The 20,161-nt window shown below is 38.7% G+C and overlaps 2 protein-coding genes across 10 annotated transcripts in view; one reads left to right on the top strand and one right to left on the bottom strand.

Annotated features, from left to right (window-relative positions):
* Positions 1-4,043, top strand: part of LOC108264402 (protein mono-ADP-ribosyltransferase PARP12) — a 6,665-nt gene extending 2,622 nt beyond the window's left edge. For 4 of the 5 annotated variants that reach the window (XM_017465888.3, XM_047154804.2, XM_017465889.3 and 1 more), the window contains 8 exons: positions 308-434; positions 512-680; positions 920-1,040; positions 1,114-1,210; positions 1,293-1,368; positions 2,158-2,288; positions 2,408-2,559; positions 2,667-4,043. In XM_017465888.3, coding sequence (XP_017321377.1) covers positions 308-434; positions 512-680; positions 920-1,040; positions 1,114-1,210; positions 1,293-1,368; positions 2,158-2,288; positions 2,408-2,559; positions 2,667-2,920 — 1,127 coding nt within the window. In that variant the 3' untranslated portion in view covers positions 2,921-4,043. Of the gene's footprint in view, positions 1-307; positions 435-511; positions 681-919; positions 1,041-1,113; positions 1,211-1,292; positions 1,369-2,157; positions 2,289-2,407; positions 2,560-2,666 lie in introns of those variants that run through there. The other variant, XM_053677887.1, reaches the window with a different exon arrangement.
* Positions 4,044-4,536: 493 nt separating this feature from the next.
* The window catches only part of tbxas1 (thromboxane A synthase 1 (platelet)), a 72,229-nt gene continuing 56,604 nt past the window's right edge, over positions 4,537-20,161 (bottom strand). For all 5 annotated transcript variants that reach the window (XM_017465893.3, XM_017465895.3, XM_017465894.3 and 2 more), the window contains 4 exons: positions 8,512-8,600; positions 8,213-8,350; positions 5,112-5,274; positions 4,537-4,958 (listed from right to left, as the gene is read on the bottom strand). In XM_017465893.3, the coding sequence (XP_017321382.1) occupies positions 4,866-4,958; positions 5,112-5,274; positions 8,213-8,350; positions 8,512-8,600 (483 nt within the window). In that variant the 3' untranslated portion in view covers positions 4,537-4,865. The remainder of the gene's footprint in view (positions 4,959-5,111; positions 5,275-8,212; positions 8,351-8,511; positions 8,601-20,161) is intronic.

Consider the following 20,161-nt stretch of genomic DNA (forward strand, 5'->3'; position numbering starts at 1 on the left):
ATAACATCTAGAAAGGTGAGCAAATCAATGGAACATCAGGTTTTATCTGTAATATAGCGACATTTTTAAAATCGTTACTCACTTAAAAAAGAGTTAATTAGCATGTCAATGGAGCTGTGAATTAGGATTGAGCTAATTAGCTAATACATATGATTGGGATCTACCCTGCCTTGCCTTATGGATGAGCCACCACTATTTTCATTGGATTACCAAAACTGGGCTAGTGCTTTCACTTAATCTCCTGCAGCTGTGTGTTTTGTTTGATTGACACAATTAATGCCTCTTTGATATTGTGTTTCCTCTTTAGAGAAATGTTCCCGTGTACATCATCATCTGCCTTATAAATGGCAGTATTTAAACAGTGGAACCTGGAAAGACTTCTCAAATGGAGAGGATATTGAGAGGGCCTACTGTGATCCAAATAATGACAGGAGGTATTTGTAGATTATTGAGATGATAGCATGATGGTATGAAAGCCTTACTCATAATAACAATCGTGTCTTTGCCCTAGTATCGGGTTTACACAGGTGGACTTCGAATCTATGACATATGACCGGATGCAGGTTCGTCGTCTATCCACAGCAACCTCTGTTAACAAACCACCTCACTTTATCCTGACCACTAACTGGCTTTGGTACTGGAAGAATGAAAAGGGAAGATGGATTGAATATGGCTGTGGGGTTGGTTATTTCTTCTTTCATAAAGACTAGATTAGGTTGGCATTATACAATAGAAGTAAAAGCAGTTTGTCCATTAATGTCTAGCAGCATAACCATAGTCTGCTTTTCTTTTATGAACACTATATTCAAATAAGGAAATTTCTTATGTTCACATTTCTGATCTGGTATACTTTGGTAGAAAAAGTACTTAAAATAACAAGTCAGATGTCAAGTGTTTTACAGTGAAATGTATTATGCAGGAGGATGCAAAGCGTAAGGCTTTGATTACATCAAAAAGCCTGGAAGAGGTTTACCTCAAAGATCCTAATGATAAACTACCATTCAGATCTGAGAGTCATGAGTATATTCTTAACTTCAAAGGTATGTCCAAAGTCCTAGACCTACTATTATATGTCCAATTAATTGAATTTACATACTGAGATTTCAAATGCAGAAATGTATCAGCAAAACATTAAGCACAAGACAATACGATACATTCGGAGGAGGCCTAGATTTGTGTCTGCTGAAGAGGTTCAGAGGAAACTAAAAAGGTATCATCTTAATGTAGTGCAGTGTTTTTAAGGATGTGTTTGTTAATATGATCCTTAATGTGTTCCCACATTCCCACACCAGTGACAGCTGCAGTTTGTCCCCGACAAATGTCCCTGATTATTGGGACAAAGAAGCCCTTCCCGAATTCACCTACAAGGTATGTAGTTTACTCAACTTCACTTAAAGCTTAATGAAATATAATAAAAATGCAGTTGATTACGAAACTCTGGTAGACTGCAAAAAATTATATTTTAGAAATGAAAATATCTTTTAATGTCAAATCAAATCTAGTACTTCCTATTACAATAAACAACAATTCTGATTATTAATCCTATATCTAGACTTCCTCTTCTTCTTCTTCTTCTTCTTCTTATGTTTACTAATTTCAAGTTTGAAATAAGAAAAAAAAATCGCGTTCTATTCGTTCGCCTCACACCTCCAGGGTTGTGGGTTCAATTCCCGCCGCTACCCTGTATGTGTGGAGTTTGCATGTTCTCCCTGTGCTGTGGGGGTTTTCTCCGGGTACTCCGGTTTCTTCCCCCAGTCCAAAGACATGCATGGTAGGCTGATTGGCATGTCCAAAGTGTCCGTAGTGTATGAATGGGTGTGTGAATGTGTATGTGATTGTGCCCTGTGATAGATTGGCACCCTGTCCAGGGTGTACCCCGCCTTGTGCCCGATGCTCCCTGGGATAGGCTTCAGGCTCCCCATGACCCTGTAGGATAAGCGGTATAGAAAGTGGATGGATGGATGGATGGATTTGCCACTAGAATAATAAGAAAATGTAAAAGTATCTAAAAACAGGCTGAATAATATTATATTTGATTCATAATAACCTTTACCACATTCAAAATATTTTCACTTGCTAAGATATATATTTTTAGCTGTGTATCACAAGAGCTGTCATTACTGGATTACTGAAGATTTGCTAAAATATTCCTTTCAGCTTATAACACTTTCAAAGGGTACAGACGAGTACCGAAAGGTGGAGTCAATTTTTAATGCTACGATGCCTAGTAGCAGAATTTCCAACATCCAGAGACTGCAGAATCCTTCTCTGTGGAAGGTCTTTCAGTGGTATGGATATTTATAAAAATCAGTCACCTAACAACCCTAACAGTAGAATTTGCTTATAAGAATGTCCCTTCAAGATTTACAGTTTAATCCATTTAAGTGATCAATTCTTTTTTCTTCAGGCAGAAAGAACAGATGGTGGAGAGGAATGGAGGAGGAGATGTATATGAGCGTTATCTCTTCCATGGCACAGATCCAGCTCTAAAAGATGCTATTTGTGAGCAGAACTTTGATTGGAGGGTCTGTGGTAAACATGGAACATCTTATGGGAAAGGTAGCAACATATCCAACAACTATCCATAATCCTAATTCAATAATACAGATTTTTTTTTAATACAGATATACAAGTTACATTTATATTTATTGTCTGTTACGTAACAGGAAGTTACTTTGCCAGAGATGCCAAGTACTCAGATAAATACACTAAATCCAAATGCGGCCTGAAGATGATGTTTGTTGCGCTTGTCCTTGTTGGAGAATTCATCAAAGGATCCAGCTGTTTGGCTCGGCCTCCACAGAAGAAACACAAGCCGGGTTTTTATGATAGCTGTGTGGACAAGGAAACTGACCCTAGTATTTTTGTCATCTTTGAGAAGTACCAGATCTATCCTGAGTACATCATTGAATACTCTTAAGGAGCTGACATAATGGCACCCGATGGCAATATCTACCAGACACATTAGTGTCCTTCAGTGCTGATAATCTGTTTAAATCACTCTAAACTTTATAAAATGTGACCTTTCCCTAAATCCTTTTGTGGGAATTAGGTTTGATTGAGCAGTCTGAAAACGATCACTGCCACGTTCTTTTAAGAAACGAGGAGCTGAAAATCTCACTGAAATCTTACATTATTGTTGAACACATGATAATGGCATAACTGTCTATTGAGTACACAGTCTGTGAGTTTCCAATATGAAAAGGTAGGGGTCGGGAGGGTTTCCAGTGTAATGGTTCTAAACAGTGTTCTGTTTTCTAATGACATGTTTGCTGTCGTGGTTGTTATTGTTGTCTGCTACCTTTTATGGACTTCAAAGTTATTGAAGACTTTAATAACTGATACTCATATATATATATATATATATTGCATTGGGTTCTGAAGGTTTGGGATTTCAAAATCATCTTTATTATATATTATTATACTTAAAGCATCACTAAGTACATTGTTTTCCATTCACATATACAAATGTAGCATGATGGTGTAATCGTGGGGAAACATTTAATTTTATGGCATCTTGAATGATAAAAATGTGAGATTTTGTGTTAGCTTTAGTAAATCAAGCTCACATTAGGATGCTTCAGCAACCGAGGCCCGTGCAGCTACACAGAGCATCTTAGTTATATTCTATTATGCTAGTGCACAAATTTGTGTCGGTTCTGCGAGTGAAGAACAAAAGGTCTTTGATGGATAATTATGGATATGTTTAGATATATATTAAAATGACAAAATATGCACCATTGGCATATAAGTCAGTGTGTCCTTTTCATTTTTTTTGCATTTCTTTTTGCCACAGAGATAAGTGTCCGGCTTTAGATTTTGTCTCCCGAGTGTGGTGCAATCAGCTATGATCTGTTATTTAACAAGAGTTGGTACCTTAGAAAATTACAGAGTGGTGATGCAGGATATATTGTGTAACGATTTCAAAGCTTTACATTCATAAAGAAAGATTTTTTTTTAGAGGATGCAGTTTGGATATGTTGTCTCTATTCCACTACTAGAGAATCCACTTCGTTTATCATGCCTCAGGTACTTCTCACTGGGCAAAATAGTCATACAGTATGTGACAACAGCAAAGATGCTGTGCTAAATTACAAAACCATGAGGTTTTTTTTTTTTGTGCTCCTGGATACGTAAGTAGGTCAACACTTTGCAACTGCTTGAAACAACAACTACACCCCACACACGAGGACAGTTTGTGCTACAACACCACCTTCTGGTAATATCATCATCATCATCATAATAATAATAATAATAATAATAATAATAATAATAATAATAAATGTTAAATACACATTTCTATATCATTCTGCCTACGAATTATATATTTTTAATACACAGGTGGCATGCCAGTGCAACCTACAGTCTTTTGAAAGGAATTTCACAGTAAACATTAGTCTGATGAGTCACACTTTGTCCCTTCTGTTGTTATTCCTCGGTATCGATCCCAATATGATAATATTTTGTCCTTCTGTGTAGATTTACAATGAGGAAAGCAATTTCTCATTTACAAAATAAAATCAAATGTAAAAGAGATTAGGAACATCAGTTTATATAATTAGGTTGAATTACTTACAAATCAAACAGTTTATTGTATGCAGTAACCTTTCATTAGCCTAAATTATTTACACTGCAATTAAAATATATTCCATGCACCTCATATAGTTGTAAAATAAAAGTTATTCAGCATACTAAACTATACATATTATTTACATTTCACATTTATTCAATTTATTCAAAAAGCAGATGCTTTTTTTCCAAAGTGACTTACAAATCAGGAAATACAAGCAAATCATATCCTTTGTTATTCACTTACTAATCACCGAGTCATAGAAGATGACTCAGGTGTGAATCACTGTCTATTTTTAGGCATGAGCAAAATTTTCTCTCTTGGTAATTTTGACAAAAACTCCATTCTTGGGTCCGAGTGTGGTAGTTGACTTTAATGTAAGAGGAACCTGTAAGACAAGAAAACTGGCATGTTAGAGAAGATTTAACCAGGAACATAAAAGAATGCCTTCAGAAATCTGATTTTGATTGGTTGTGTGTAGGTTATGTTTAAACACAATGCCTTTTTAATATTATAGTTATACAGTGTGAAATAAACACACCTCTGTGTCCTTACATGCCACCACATTAAATGTCTTTAAGATGTTGACCAGTGCCATCCTAATCTCCAGCTGGGCCAGTCTCATGCCCACACAGCTGCGGGGCCCAGCTCCGAACGGCATGTACACAAAAGGGTGTCGACTGGCCTTGGCTTCAGGAGTAAACCTGAGACAGGAGGGACGTATTAGCAGCTTGTAGACATTACAATTTGTTTTAAAGTTCAGATTGCCGAAGATGATAACATTTTCCATAATACAACACTTTTCCGGAAAAAATCATAATGAATTCTGTCAGGTTTAACCTGCAAAGTGTTGACACACCAACTATTGACTTTGTGTAGTTTATTACTGTTTACTGCTCTGTTTACTGCTCTTTATAGCATTTTTAATGCATTTAATTGTCATTCTTTTTGAAGGGCATCTTTGCATTACAGGATTTCCTAGCAGTTTCCCAGCACCACCAGGGTTGAGGGTTCGATTCCCGCTGCGGTCCTGTGTGTGCGGAGCTTGCATGCTCTCCCTGTGCTTCGGGGGTTTCCTCCGGGTACTCCAGTTTCGTCCCCGAGTCCAAAGACATGCATTTTAGGCTGACTGGCATGTTCAGAAGTGTCTGTAGTGTATGAATGGGTGTGTGAATGTGTGTGATTGTGCCCTGTGATGGATTGGCACCCCGTCCAGGGTGTCCCCTTCCTTGTGTCCCATGCCTCCTGGGATTGGCTCCAGGTTCCCCATGACCCAGTAAAAGGTACAGAAAACAGATATATGGATGGATGGATGTAGATGTCCTCAAAATTATTTTTAAAAATTAAGTCTGAACAGAAACAGACTTTACATTTAGTAATCTAAATTAGGACTAGTATTTAATATTTGAGAGCACACACTAAATATGTTAAACTGTGTTCATTTTAAATGCAGGTGCAGCTCTGACTTGGTGACATCTCACAGCTAAAATGGCAGATCAGATCAGTCCTGCTGTCTTGGTGGCAAACAAACTGTCCATGAAACCTTGAGATGAAGCTGTTAGGATGGAAAAAATGCTGAAGGTATATATATATAAAAGCTCTGAACCTTCTTAGGAGTGCAGTTAAATCCATTATAACAAAATGGGAAAAAATCAGGCCCAAATCAGGCCAAACCAAGTGCTCAAGTGAGAAGGGAAATGTCAGAGAAATGTCCAAGAGACCAGTTACAACACTGAAGGGGTTCCAGAGCTCACTGGCTGAAACAGGAGAACGTGTGGAGACCTCCAGAATATCATCAGCTCTTCACAGATCCAGCCTCTATGGGAGAGCGGCCAGAAGAAATCCACTTCTGAGAAAGGCCATGTTAAAAAATCTGAGAGCTTTTGGAAAAACATTTGTGGTCTGATAAGACTAAAGTTGAGCTATATACAGTGCCCTCCACTACTATTAGCACCCTTGGTAAATGTGAGCAAAGAAGGCTGTGAAAATTTGTCAGTATTTTTTAACCTTTTGGTCTTTTGTTTAAAAAATTCACAAAATACTCTGCTCTCATGGATTCCCATTTCAACAACCTTTTGCCACACATCACAGCTACATTCCTTGGTCTTACCCATTGTTATGAATGATTAAGGGAATTTGGCCTATGTGTTACCTCATATTTATACCCCTGGGAAACAGGAAGTCATGGTTGAGCAATTTCCTGTTCCTAGTCACCAAGGTGTACTAAATTTTTTAAAAAAAATATTAATGGGGATATACTTCAAATATATTTTTCTCATATGAATTCATAGGGGTGCCAATTATTGTTGCATACCTATATTTAACGAAGATATATATTTTTTGATAAACCTGTTTTGTGTTTGCAATTATTTGATATCCAATACTTTTTCACAGCCTTCTTTGCTCATATTTACCAAGGGTGCCAATATTAGTGGAGTCTTCATATCTGCCCATTTCTCTTGCTTCAAACACATCAACTACAAAAACCGACTAATGCTTACCGTCTAATAATAAATAAACAATAAACTTATATAATGGATTTAAAAAAAAAATTTCTCGGCAAATACGTTATATAATGGGCAGCTTTGGATGTAGTACAACCCTGATTTTCATTTTCTTGCAGGATTCATGTGAATAAAAGTTTATATGTCATTACTATTGATCAAGTGTAATTACGCATAATTATGTCCATAATGACTATGTATTTTGTAATAAATATCTCTCTTTGGTCAAACATAGATCCTCACTATGCCTCCTCCCTGTAAGTTTATCATAAGTGTTCTGTGAATTGTTTAAGGGCATGATGTGTTTGGTGCACAGGAACCCAGTGACCCTTCTAGCTTTCTAGCCATCTTGAGACGCCATTGAGAGAGACAGATTAACAAGCAAAATAATTGTTTTCTGTAGTGAGTGGGGACTGGTTGGACAGCAGGAGCCTAAGGTCATAAGCTGGTATAAAACGGCTGGCTCTTTTGAGAATAAAAAGAGGGTATGGGCTCTGAGCTGAGGGACGATGGAGTAGCAGGGAGAGATAATGGGGAAAATGGAAAGTTCAGCGAGAGAGAGCGAGAGAGAGATGAGGACTTTGGACAGCGATGGATCAGCTATATAATTTTGTATTATTGTTAGGGTTTTTTTTCCTTTAATATAATCTAGTTTGGGGGCACTGTAGCACAGTGCAGTATTGTTGCTGCCTCGCATATCCAAGGTCCCTGGTTTGATCCTGAGCTCGAGTTACTGTCTGTCTGGAATTTCTCAAATTCTCCCCTGTGTGTGCGTGGGTTTTCTCGAGGTTCTCTGGTTTCCTCCCCCTCACAAAAACATACATACGTAGGTGGATTTTTGACTCTAAATTGCCCCTAGGTGCGAATGAGTGCGTGATTATGTGTGTGCATTGTGTCCTGCGACTGACTGGCATACAATCGAGGATATATTCCTGCCTCATGCCCATTGTTCCCAGGCTAGACTCGGGATCCAATGAAACCCTGACCAGGAAAATAACAGTTTCTGACGAATCATTAAAATCGTTTTAACGATTAAAAAAATAAATAAATAAATAGTAGGAAGACAGACAAGTGTAAAAACTCTGTGGCTGTGTATATATCACCACAGGCATATGTAAATTAATTAAAGTCCTCATACCTTTCAGGTATGAATTTCTCCGGCTCCTGCCAGTACTCTGGGTCAGAATGCAGGAAGCCTGCCGCTATCTCTAGTGTAGCTCCTTTTGGCAGCAACTGTCCATTCACCACACATTCACGCTCAACAGTGCGCGCATATCTGCAATGCAACAAAAGAGAGATGCTAGCACACAAAATTAACATTACAGTGAATACATTTTAATGCAAATCTATAAATGTTATATATTTCTTCTAAAATAAAATAAGATGTGAAGAGACTTCAGCGATCGAGTAAATGGACCTGCTATCTAGCTGCCGTACCTAAATGCAGGTGGATACAGTCTGAGAGCCTCACACACCACCATGTCTAAATACTTCAGTTCCTGAATATTAGTGTAATCTGCTGAGCCCTACAAGAAACAGTGGAAACAGAAAATTCATCAGAAATGGCATGAAAATGCATGCATTTGCATTCTAATGGGAAGCTTTTCCCTTTGTTATGAATAGTGTAGTAAGACCTGACATCCATCAGGGGGCAGCCGTGCAACACAATTCAAATCTATTTTCAAAATAAAGGTCATTTAATGTAAATATCCCACTTACATGAACTCTATAAGTTCACCAAATAATAGTAGTTTGATAAAATCTTAATGTTTAAATACTAATCATTGGACACCTGTGGTCCCATATTTACAAATGCATTTGACCAATCAATTATTTATAGCTCATTTATTCTGTTTTAATGCCATTTATACATATATGTAGCACTACACAGAGGAGTAAGAACTTTCAATGAGGGCAAGGCTCAGCGAATATGAGGTCACGGACTGTCTATGAACCCCTCCAGCCTCTTCCTTCCCCCATCACTGCCTGCCAGACACTGTGTGGCTATAATAAATGGCTCGGCTGCCTGAAATCACTCTGCTTTCTCACTGAAAGTAGAAGCCGGAGGGCCAAAAGACCAGGCAAGGCGAGGGAGACGCCTTGCCACGCTACACACACACACACACACACACACACACACACATTCACACACTCCCCCGTCGTCTGGCTGGACTGTCACCTCTCATTGGCAGCTGCACTATTCCAGACCAGAGTGACATGTCCTTAATGAAAGGTTAGGTGGAAAGTCAGGGAGGAAGGAGACATGCACTGTGAAAGATGTGCCTTTCAATAAGACACTCCCTGAAAGGCATACTGGGAAAATATGGAGTAAAAGTTGCTCTAAGGGCAAGCTCAGAGGGAGAATGGTACAATATGAATGCTGTCACTAGTACAGTCACCTAAGGTGTCATCCAAAATGTATCTTTCCATGCTGCAGTCATCAAAAAATTCTCATAGTCCTGTGAGAGGGGTCAATTAAGATAAATACGAGTTATGCAGCACTCTCTTTCTGTTTGTACAAAGCCTACAGAATGAGTACATGTGACTAGCAAATGCACAATGCGAATAAAGTATACTACATGACTTTGCCAAGGTGTGTAGGTGCACCAGATATCAATCTTCATATCTTCATATGTCTGTCTGTCTGTTTCTCTCTCTCTCTCTCTCACACACACACACTATTCTTAAGTGCCATGAAAACTAGATTTCATATCATATCATATACTCAATTTTAACAGCTCCAGAATTACTGACCCCCTTCATGACAAAGCAAAGTTGAACATGTGTAACATGAACAACACTGAATAATCCAATGAGTGATATTTTGAACTTAAACACACCCTATGTAGATATAGTTTTATATTTGCACATACTGCATGAAGTTTTCGATGGAGGGTATGGTGGGGTAATGTTTGGATCGCACCTCCGAGGTGGGTGGTTCGAATCCCACCTCCACCCTGTGTCCACGGAGTTTGCATATCCCCCAGTCCAAAGACATGCATTGTAGGTGGACTGGCTTTTCCAAATTGTCCATAGTGTGTGAATGTGTGTGCGATTATGCCCTCTAATAGGTTGGCACCCCATCCAGGGTGTTCCACACCTTGTGCCCCGAGTTCCCTGGGATAGGCTCCCCCTATAGTCAACCCTGTGCAGAATAAGTGGTATGGAAACTTCCATGGATGGAAGTTTTCAATGTTGGACAATTTTGTTGAATTTTCTGGTTTCAAAATGATTGGCACCTTCCACAATTAACACTAGGTGCCAGGAATAAACCCTGGTTGTGATGCCAGGCCACCACATTCAGTAGAGATTCCTCTGGCACGTTTTCTGAAGGAAACCCATATGCAGACATTGGAAAACATGCGAAACTTCACAGAGACAGTAACCTGAACTCAGGACTGAACTCAAGACCCTGGAGCTGTGAGACAGCAACACTAAAAGTGGTGCCACTGTGCCGCCAAGACTGAAATAATTTATAGGAAAGACCAGGTGACAACTTTTCAGTCTTCAACTCCCCGGTTTGAGTGAGCCTGTGCCCACTGTTGCCTCATATTCCTGTTCTTGTCTGACAGGAGAGGAACCCATTGTGGCCGAGTTTGGTGTGTGGTGTATTATGTGAAGCTTTTCTGCTCACCAGGGTTGTAGAGAGGTTATTTGAGTCTCCATAGTCTTTCTCAAACCAGTCTAGCCATTCTCCTTTGACCCATTTCATCAACAAGGTATCTCCTCCTGCAAAACTGGTGTTCACTTGATGTTTTTTGTTTCATTTTTGAACCACTCTGTGCAAACTCTAGCCTCTGTTGTGTGTGAAAATCCCAGGAGATCAGCTGTTTCTACTCAAATACTCAAGTCAGCCCTGTCTGACACCAAGAACTATGCCATGGTTATAATTACTGAGGTCACATTTTTCTCCACATTCTGGTCTTTGATTTGAACATTAACTGAAGCTTATGACCTGTATCTGCATGATTTTATACCACATGACTGGCTGATTGGATAATTGCATGAATGAGCAGATGTTTAAGTGTTCCTAGTAAAGTGGCTGGTGAATGTATATGCATGATGTACATGTATTTCCCCTAGTGACACTGGGCATGCACTGAAAGCCAGGCAGACTCAACACAAAGGCAAACATAAAACAGACAGAAAGACAGCTGGCTGTATCCACAGCACAGGGTAAAAGCAGAAATATTTCCGGTCTAATAAATGAGCTGGGCTCTGTTTGGAATTACATCCCTGCCCGGAGTGAAGCTACAGCAGAATAACAGAAGTTTGTGAACTGGCACTAAGCTGCTAATGGAGGATCCAGTGAGGCTGGAGGCTGCACATCACTGAACCGTAAGGCACTACAAGACCAGGGCTTGACAAAGTTATACAAGTTTGACTATTCATAGCTGTTTTTTTTTTTGTTTTGTTTTTTTAAATCAGCCCTTTACAGGCATATGCACATGTCCTATTACTGTATTTATACATAAAGATATTGATGCAGTCATGGGAACTAGGGATAGATATCATATTTCTGTAGTCCTGCAGCTCTATGAGCTTTACCCTTATTCCTCTCTTTATGTAAGAATAACACACCAAAAAAGCACTGTAGGAGTAAGATCTAGGCTATAAAACATTTCTACTAAGCAATAAATGTTTACAAGGCCTGACATTTTTTGGTGTAAGAGTAAGCACATCTACAAAGTGCGCTTTTCTGAATCCTTAACTGACACAGTGATACAATTTCATAAAGTAAAAAAGGAACACGTTTACGCTATTCTTCGGGGTGGTCTCTTTTAAAAGCCCTAACATACAATCACTAGGACAAAAGGCTTTACAGTGTAGCACAAAACCTCAACAAAAATGTGGCGAGCTAAAATAGCTTACGCATATTGCCTTCAAACATATTGCTAGAGGGGGAAAAAAGGAAAGGCTTTGCTATGTTCAAAGAGGCACCCTGCAAAAATAGCTCATTTTCTTTGCATATTTCTGAGCCCCTTGATATTAATAATGTCAGGCTCTTTTCAGCAAATGAAATTCATTCTGCCTGTGTGTGAGGTATAAGCTGGGCTTAGAGCAGAGGCCCTTATCAGCAGCCTGCCTTCTCACATCTGCCTGCCTTTCTTATTTATGCCTAGCCATTCATTCACATCATGGCCCATCAGGGACAATAGACAAACATCCAATTACTCCACGATTTTTTTCTGGAGGTGTAACCTCAACATTCAGTGTCTGTGTGGGAGTGAGCAACCTTAGTTTTCTTGTCGGTTTGTGTGACCACAGTGTATTTGACATTCATTCACTATTCCATCATTAGCCGTGCCTGCATATTTATACTGTATTCCCACATTTAAATACAGAGCCTTAAGTGTTATTGAAAACAGTGCAGCGAGTGCCAGGCTGCCAGCAGGTGCCCTTACTGATCACCTACATGTCATAGGGTTTCCATAGAAACTGTTATTTATGGTTATTGATAATGATGGAGGCATATGTGCACAAACAAGACAAGCCTCAAGGGTGCTGTTAATGCACAAATGCAGTCAGTGTCAATGTGCATTGTTTTCTAACAGCACAGAAAGCAGCAAGGCTTTCTCCCTTTCTGAATGAGAATAAGTACTCTAGAGAAAGTCAACATGGCCATTAGAGACGAGTGCCATGCCATCTCGGATTAACTGGTCATGCAAGCAGCAGGTCCTTTTCAATAAGTGTATATAATGCAGTTAGATTGTAAAATAAGTCATGATGTTTCACTTCAGAACAATGCAATCAAATAAGAGACTCGAGAATTTATATCAGTCATGTGGAGGTCGGGCACCTTAACTCTTGAACCCATGCCCTTGGCTGTCATTACTCTCCTTGGTGACTGTGTTTCCATGGCCAAATTGCTAATTAGCAAGTTTAATTGGAACGACTATCACCGTCTTTGACTGTATCCTTATCAACGAGAGACAGCCCTGGTCGAAAGACTGACAGCTAGCTGGATTATACAACACTGGCCAACGCTCAAGCCAGACAAGGCCAGAACAATGAAAAACCAAACATAATTAGAAACTGTTAATTAAAATCCCATGGCAAGAAAATCACTGTTCGGTTTTGTTTGAGTTGCAGACACAATAGCACTCATGCTAACACTTTTCAAGATGATAATAATAGGAAAGGCAAACATTTTTGAGAGGTGGAGACGTAACGAACAGCTAAAGCATGTGATTGAGAGGATTCAACCTGAGATCTGAACATAAACCACGTACAGAAAAGGAGAATATTTACTGTATAAGGGCACTGCATGGAGCAGAGGCCGAACAGATATAGGATAATAATGATGAGGTTATGTGATACTCTGAAATCGATTAGTTTACAATAACAGCACATTTCTCTTACACAACAGCAATTTGTCAATGATTACAATGCTTTATTAATTAAAGATCAGTATATTGTACCGTTTTCTGTTATTTTAATGTCCACAAAACAAGTTCCCATTTTCACTTACATTATAGCAGCTATAAACAGTTTATAATATAATATAATATAATATAATAGCTTTCCAAGTTAACAAGACAAAAAAGGAAGCTCATCAATATAAACTTCCAAAAATGCTAAATATATACAGTGCCCTGCACTAATATTGGCACCCTTGGTAAATATGAGCAAAGAAGGCTGTGAAATTTTTTTATTATTGTTTAACATTTTGATCTTTTGTTCAAAATATTCACAAAAATACTTTTCACAATTGTTGCACACCTATATTGAACAAAGATTTTTTTAAAAAATAAACCTGTGTTGTTTTTGCAATTGTTTGATATCCATGAGCCCAGAGAATGTTTATGAATATTTTAAACAAAAGATCAAAAGGTTCAACAATAAAGACAATTTTTCACAGCCTTCTTTGCTCATATTTACCAAGGGTGCCAATATTAGTGGAGGTCACAGCAGGCACAATGGCTTAGTGGTTACCATGTTTGCCTCGCACTTCTGGGGTTGGGTGTTCAATTCCTGCCTTTTGACCTGACTCAGGTCCACCTCAGGACCCTGTGTAAAATAAGTGGCATGGATGGATGGATGGATGGATGGAGTCACACAGAAAACTTTTGTGTATATAGACGATCACACATCGACTTTTAAAAAAATATATATATATTTATGCTGTCGGTCATAAAAGTCTCTGGGTAAGTTGTTACTACTGAAATGATAGCATATTAGAACATGTGCATTGATATAAACCTCTCAATACCTGTCCATGCTGCTGTTATAGAAAATGAATCACCACCTTCTGACCAATCAGAATTGAGAATTCTGCAGCACGGTTGTATAAAGACATGTAGAAACTGTTTGTGCTATCCTGTATATCAGTGTAACGAGGAAAGAAGAAACGAGAGAGATACATCAGGTTGCAAGCATTATGTAGTTAGATCAATAAAGGACATCAATAATTCTTTTTAAACTTCCAAATTCAGCAATCTCATTAGAAGATCTGTAGGTAAGGATTACTCTATCTTCTAATAAGATTCTATCTTATTAGAGTCAGAAATCATGGGCTAGACATAGGGCATTGCTACAGAACCTGAAAATTACAGTTTCAATCACACTGAGGAATGCACACACACACACACACACACACACACACACACACACACACACACACACACACACACACACACACACACACACACACACACACACACACACACACACACACACACACACACACACACACTGTCCACCTGCCAGGAAGTGGCTGCACTGCAAACACTGCTTTTCAATCACAAAGCTTATGATTCAACCTTTGCGATCGCTCTCATGTGTGAGAAAATAAGTATGTGCTTTCCAAAACACCAGAGGGTAAAGCAAAAAATAACATAACCACATGAGATGGTCACAAATATAATATAATTTTTGCAACAACACTCCCAAGGAACACTTTCGGGAATCAGGAAGTCAGACCTAGAAGAGAGAGGGGCTTATGTGTGTTTAAAAAAAATAAAGTTGTATTACATGGTTTGCTCTGGTTTATTTCAGCTGCATGTTTAGAGAAGATTCTGAGAGGTTTATATTAAAATGCATGAACTCAGGGATGGTTGAAGAAGATCTCTTCTCGGACCAATTCCCATGCTCCTCACCATCTTGAGCCTCATATATTATAATCCTTCCGGAAATCAACCCTGCTTTCTGTAGTCCTGTGTCTAGCTTTGGCCAGTTTCAACTCCTCCAATGTGTCTGAGTCTCATTATGGTCTTCACATGGCCCCTCTGTGCGTCAGGGATCGAGCCATTAAAGCAGCCAGCATAGACTCTGCATTTAGCACTTACTGCTACTGTGAGCACCTTTTATTCAATTTAGTTTGATGTGCCTGAGAATAGAGCTGTAATGGAAATTCAAATGACAGGTCATAAGGCTCCCCGTAGTCAAAGCAAGTATGCAGGTTTTGCCATAATGATAATAACATACTGCTGGTGAGCACTGTGAAAATGGATATTACAGTCAGGGCAAATAACATTTTCCAGGCTTCTAATAAAACTGCTTGCCTTCAGTTAACAAACATTACAGAGCAGCAATAAACAATATGGAGTCAAAACCTGTGCTTTCTTGTCACAATACATAACAGAGATATCCAACTAGTTGCAAAGCCCAGCAACATAAAATTCATTGCTTACAAACATCTGGATAAACAAGTACCATGATTGAAAAGTAACAAGAGTTAGTTTTTAGAGCTTGAGCATTAATTATTATTTTATGGCTATAAATAAGATTTTTAAGTTTTGTTACAGACTGGCACTTTATGTTCCCAATTTTGACTAACACTACAAATTCTGAACAGATGAGACACTTGTTTTGAACTTTTGGAACTGTTTTGAAGTGGAGAATGAAAGCATATTTCGTAGTGCAGTCATCTTTAAACATTCGGTTTTGGTTGTTGACTATCTTTTTTTAACCACCCATGCCTTCACTTCATTAATCAGGGCAGAAAGTGTAAATGAAGGGGGGGGGGGGGGGGGGGGGGATCTATACCAGTCTGTGAAACATTTTCATTTCTCAGTGAGCTGCCTTCAGGTAAATAATTTACATAATGCATAGAATACAGTAGAAATGGCATAAATGCAATCAATACAGTAACTGCAATGTTTAGAAAACTGGAGTTCGCACTAAAGCAAGTTCTTTTTTCATACACCGATCAATTCCGCTACAGTATTCTTCAAGTGCATCATTCAGTCTGATGAAATACTTTGCTGGGTCTGCATCTGGACCATAGTCCACCAGTTGATGACCCCTGGGATATGCAATCGGAGAAAATATTACCTTGCTGAATAACCGAGCAGGCTGAATCTGCAATTGACCATTTGTTCCAAATCTCATACTGTACATTATTTTCATTGTAATTCCTATTGCCCCCATTTTCTTCCAAATTTGCAGTTACCATATTGGTAATTCCTATCCACTATCTAGTTCTCTCCTGCCACACGGCAACTACCCACTGGCGAGGACGAGATCTATCACATGTTTCCTATGAGGCATGTTCAGCCTCTTTTGTAACTATAAACAATAAATGAAATATATAGTGAATGATATATGCAATAAATACAGACAAAATTAAATATTGTATTATATATTGAAATTGTGTGTGTATATATACACACACAATTTCAATGGATTGGTGCCAATCCATTAAAGGGCACATTCAGACACTATGGACAATTTGGAAATGCCAATCAGCCTACAACATATCTTTGGACTGGGGGAGGAAGCTGGAGTACCCGGAGGAAACCCCCGAAGGTCGTTTCCGATCCCAAACCCTGGAGGTGCGAAACAAACATAGTATACCTGAGCTGAGATCCAATGTTGATAAGAGCCATTTTAATCATCAGAGAAGTGAGGATAGCAGTGTTTAATACCCAGGGACCTCTGTTAATTATTCTCTTTGACACCTGATGACAGATGGCATCATCCAGATTCGAACTTACAATCTCCTGATGATAGCGCAAACGCATCTTGTAATGTTTAAACCTCTATCCATTAAAACAGATTTCACATGAAAACATTTGTCTCTCAATTAATTTAAAATGCACTAAATTAAGCTGTGTTTTTTGTATGTCTGAATCACAAAATATGTGAAAAAAATTGGCTAGCACACACTTTATTGTTTGAGCTATACTGAACTTCTTTAACTGTTAAAAAATAAATAAATAAATAAATAAAAATTGACTAGCCCCATTCAACAAAGTTTTATTTTACTCACTCAAGTGCTGATTACTTATAGGTGTACAATATTTTGTCTATTTATTCCTGACATGTCCACTCACAGGACACATTTGAATTAAAAGCATTTTAATTAATAGGCCGACTAGGTTCTGAGTCATTGAGTTTTGGATTAAGCCCATTTAATTTTGGTGACCAGTGAAATAGTCAAATAAAAATTTATGTAATACCTTCAGTTATTATGACTAATGGATTGTTATCACGGTAACAAAATAAATAAAGAAATCATAGGGATCCTAGAAAATGGTGTTAGACTTCCCCTGATAAAACACAACAGAAAAGGTGGGGAGAGGTGAATAATAATATAGCACATATATAGTGGCCACCCCGAGACAGCAGAAGTAAATAGGCTAATTTATGTACCCCCACAGGAGAGAGCAAAAGGTGTACGGTGGGGGGTTAACAATGGCTGACGTCTGACAGCTGTTGATGTTCGGGACCCATCAGTCAGGAAGGCATGGCTGAATTACAGAGCACATGTTTATGGATGTTTAAGTTACAGGACCGCCCTCTCCCTCAGGGCCTGAGCATTTTCATGGGTCCTTCCGCTGTGGCAGCAGCATTTTGATGACTCCATCTGCTAAAACCCATTAGTGCTGCCAAGTAAACTTAAATAGCCAAAGAACAAAACACCAAACAACATGCAAGGGAGTCATATTCGAGGTCCTGCAATATCAACATCGTAAGAGGAAAGCTAAAGCATCTGTCCGAGAGAAAACTTTTTCTTTTTTATCTCTAGGACAGAAGACTGACTTACATAATGAGATCTAGGGTCAGACATGGCGTTAGCAGGAGCTTAGCCCACTAGTCTGTGACTTGCAAGACAGGAAGTAAGAATATTCTGGAAAAACACAGACGAACATAGTGTAGAGCCTTACTAAAGTAAAAGCACTGCAGTGGGATTCAATTATATGGTATTGGACATATAAAAACTTGTATTTTCATTTGACATTTTATTAGGTACAGGTACCACATAGGTCGTTTTTTTTTTTTACAAAATGAACCTGTCCATCAGTAGAAACAAACCATCAGAAGAGCACTGCTGATATTATTTGGATGATGGATCATTCTCAGTTCAGCAGTGATACTGACAAGTTTGTTTTAAAACAACAGGTATGCTTACTGGCTGCATTATTAGACAAAGCCCTTTTGTCGATATACATTTAGACACTATATCTTCCTAGCCATAATGTCCAGTTCTCCTCATGTGTGTCTTTTACTGACCACAGGATGTTGTTAGCTGGATTGTTCTTTTGCTGAACTATTCCACAAATTGTTATGCTTGATACATTTATTGCATCATCAGTTGTGCTACAGTCAGTCATTTTATACCAACAAAGTGCACCTAAATGGCTGAGGAGCATAGGCAGACTTAATAAACTCAGCTAGTGCAAGCTACTGGAAAGCGACTTAAGATCAAACTAATTCAAAATGTCTGAAAAGAACTACTCAAAGTGCTGCATTTATTAGCATGCATAAACATCAAGCAAAATAGAGTATTTCAAACGTTATGTGAACAATCAGGATGTTGTCAGTTGCCAGTTGTAGAACTTGCTACATCCACATTGTACTTAAACTCACTAGCCATTTTATACAGGTATATATGCAGTGTTCAATTACTGGCAGTAGTCCATGCATAATTTGTCATGCTTCTTTTATCCGAACCATCAGTGTAAAGGGAGCACCACCAGACCGCCGAGCAGAGATTATTAGAATGGTGGAATCAATGGTTTTTAAAAACCACAGTTCAAAGCAACATCTGGACTGCAAATGTGTACTTTATAAAACTGCCAACTATTATAGATTCAAATAACTGGCAGTTACGTGTATATTGTGTGTAGGTGATGATTATAGTGTGTGTAGCTACATGATTTGTGTTTCAGTGAATGGGTAGAGTGCTCATTTGTTCAATTTCACTACTTTAATTAGACATAACTACATAATACAATAACTGCATGCATTACATATAATATAGACCAGTGTTGACAGAAATAGCAATTAATGAGAAATACCAGTATTACGCAGCAAGAATGAAAATGAAACAAGCTGTAACTACACAGCAATTTAGAAGTCCACTAAAGCAATTCCCAGTAGCAGCTCAGATGCTCCTGTAAGCATTCAGGTAAAGTCCATGCAAAAAGCTTTTATGATGATTTTATGATATTAAATGCCATACTAGTCTATGACTAGAGAGTCATCTAGAGATGCTTTGAAGTTTCTATGGATGTATATATCTTCCTGTTAATATAAAACATATCTTCATGCTAGTGCTGTATCTTTGCCAGGGTCATGGTGTATCCAGAGTCTGTCACGGGGTCAATGCACCCTCGATGTAACGTCAATCCATTACATGGCACGATGCACACACAAAATCACACCATCATTCACTCCTAGGGGCATATAACTGATCTAGTTTGTGTTTTGTGGACCTTGTGCATGTTTTTGGGAAGTGGGAGGGAGCTGGAGAACCTGGGTGAACCCTATGAGGACACAAGGAGACAGAGACAGGGTGATTGTCTGGACCTCAGTACAGACAGACAGAGAGAGAGAGAGAGAGAGAGAGAGAGAGAGACAGAGAGACAGACAGAGTGATATCAGTCACTGAACCTTCCCTTCATGATCACTGGTCTTAGCTCTCTACACATCCTTCTGCCTTTCACTGTTTCCAAAGAATGCATATCCATCTCTTGTGTTGTTTCCCCATCAGAGTGTGACAAGCATGCCCAAGCACAGGATGACAGAGAATGGAAAAAATAGTGCTATACAAATCCTTTCATCTATTTGAGGAACAGCAAGTACGGGCATCTCAATAAAGGTCATATATTAATTCATGGTGTGCCTCTATTTTTAACAT

The sequence above is a fragment of the Ictalurus punctatus genome, chromosome 4 (genome assembly GCF_001660625.3).
Source record: "Ictalurus punctatus breed USDA103 chromosome 4, Coco_2.0, whole genome shotgun sequence".
Taxonomy (NCBI): Eukaryota; Metazoa; Chordata; class Actinopteri; order Siluriformes; family Ictaluridae; genus Ictalurus; species Ictalurus punctatus.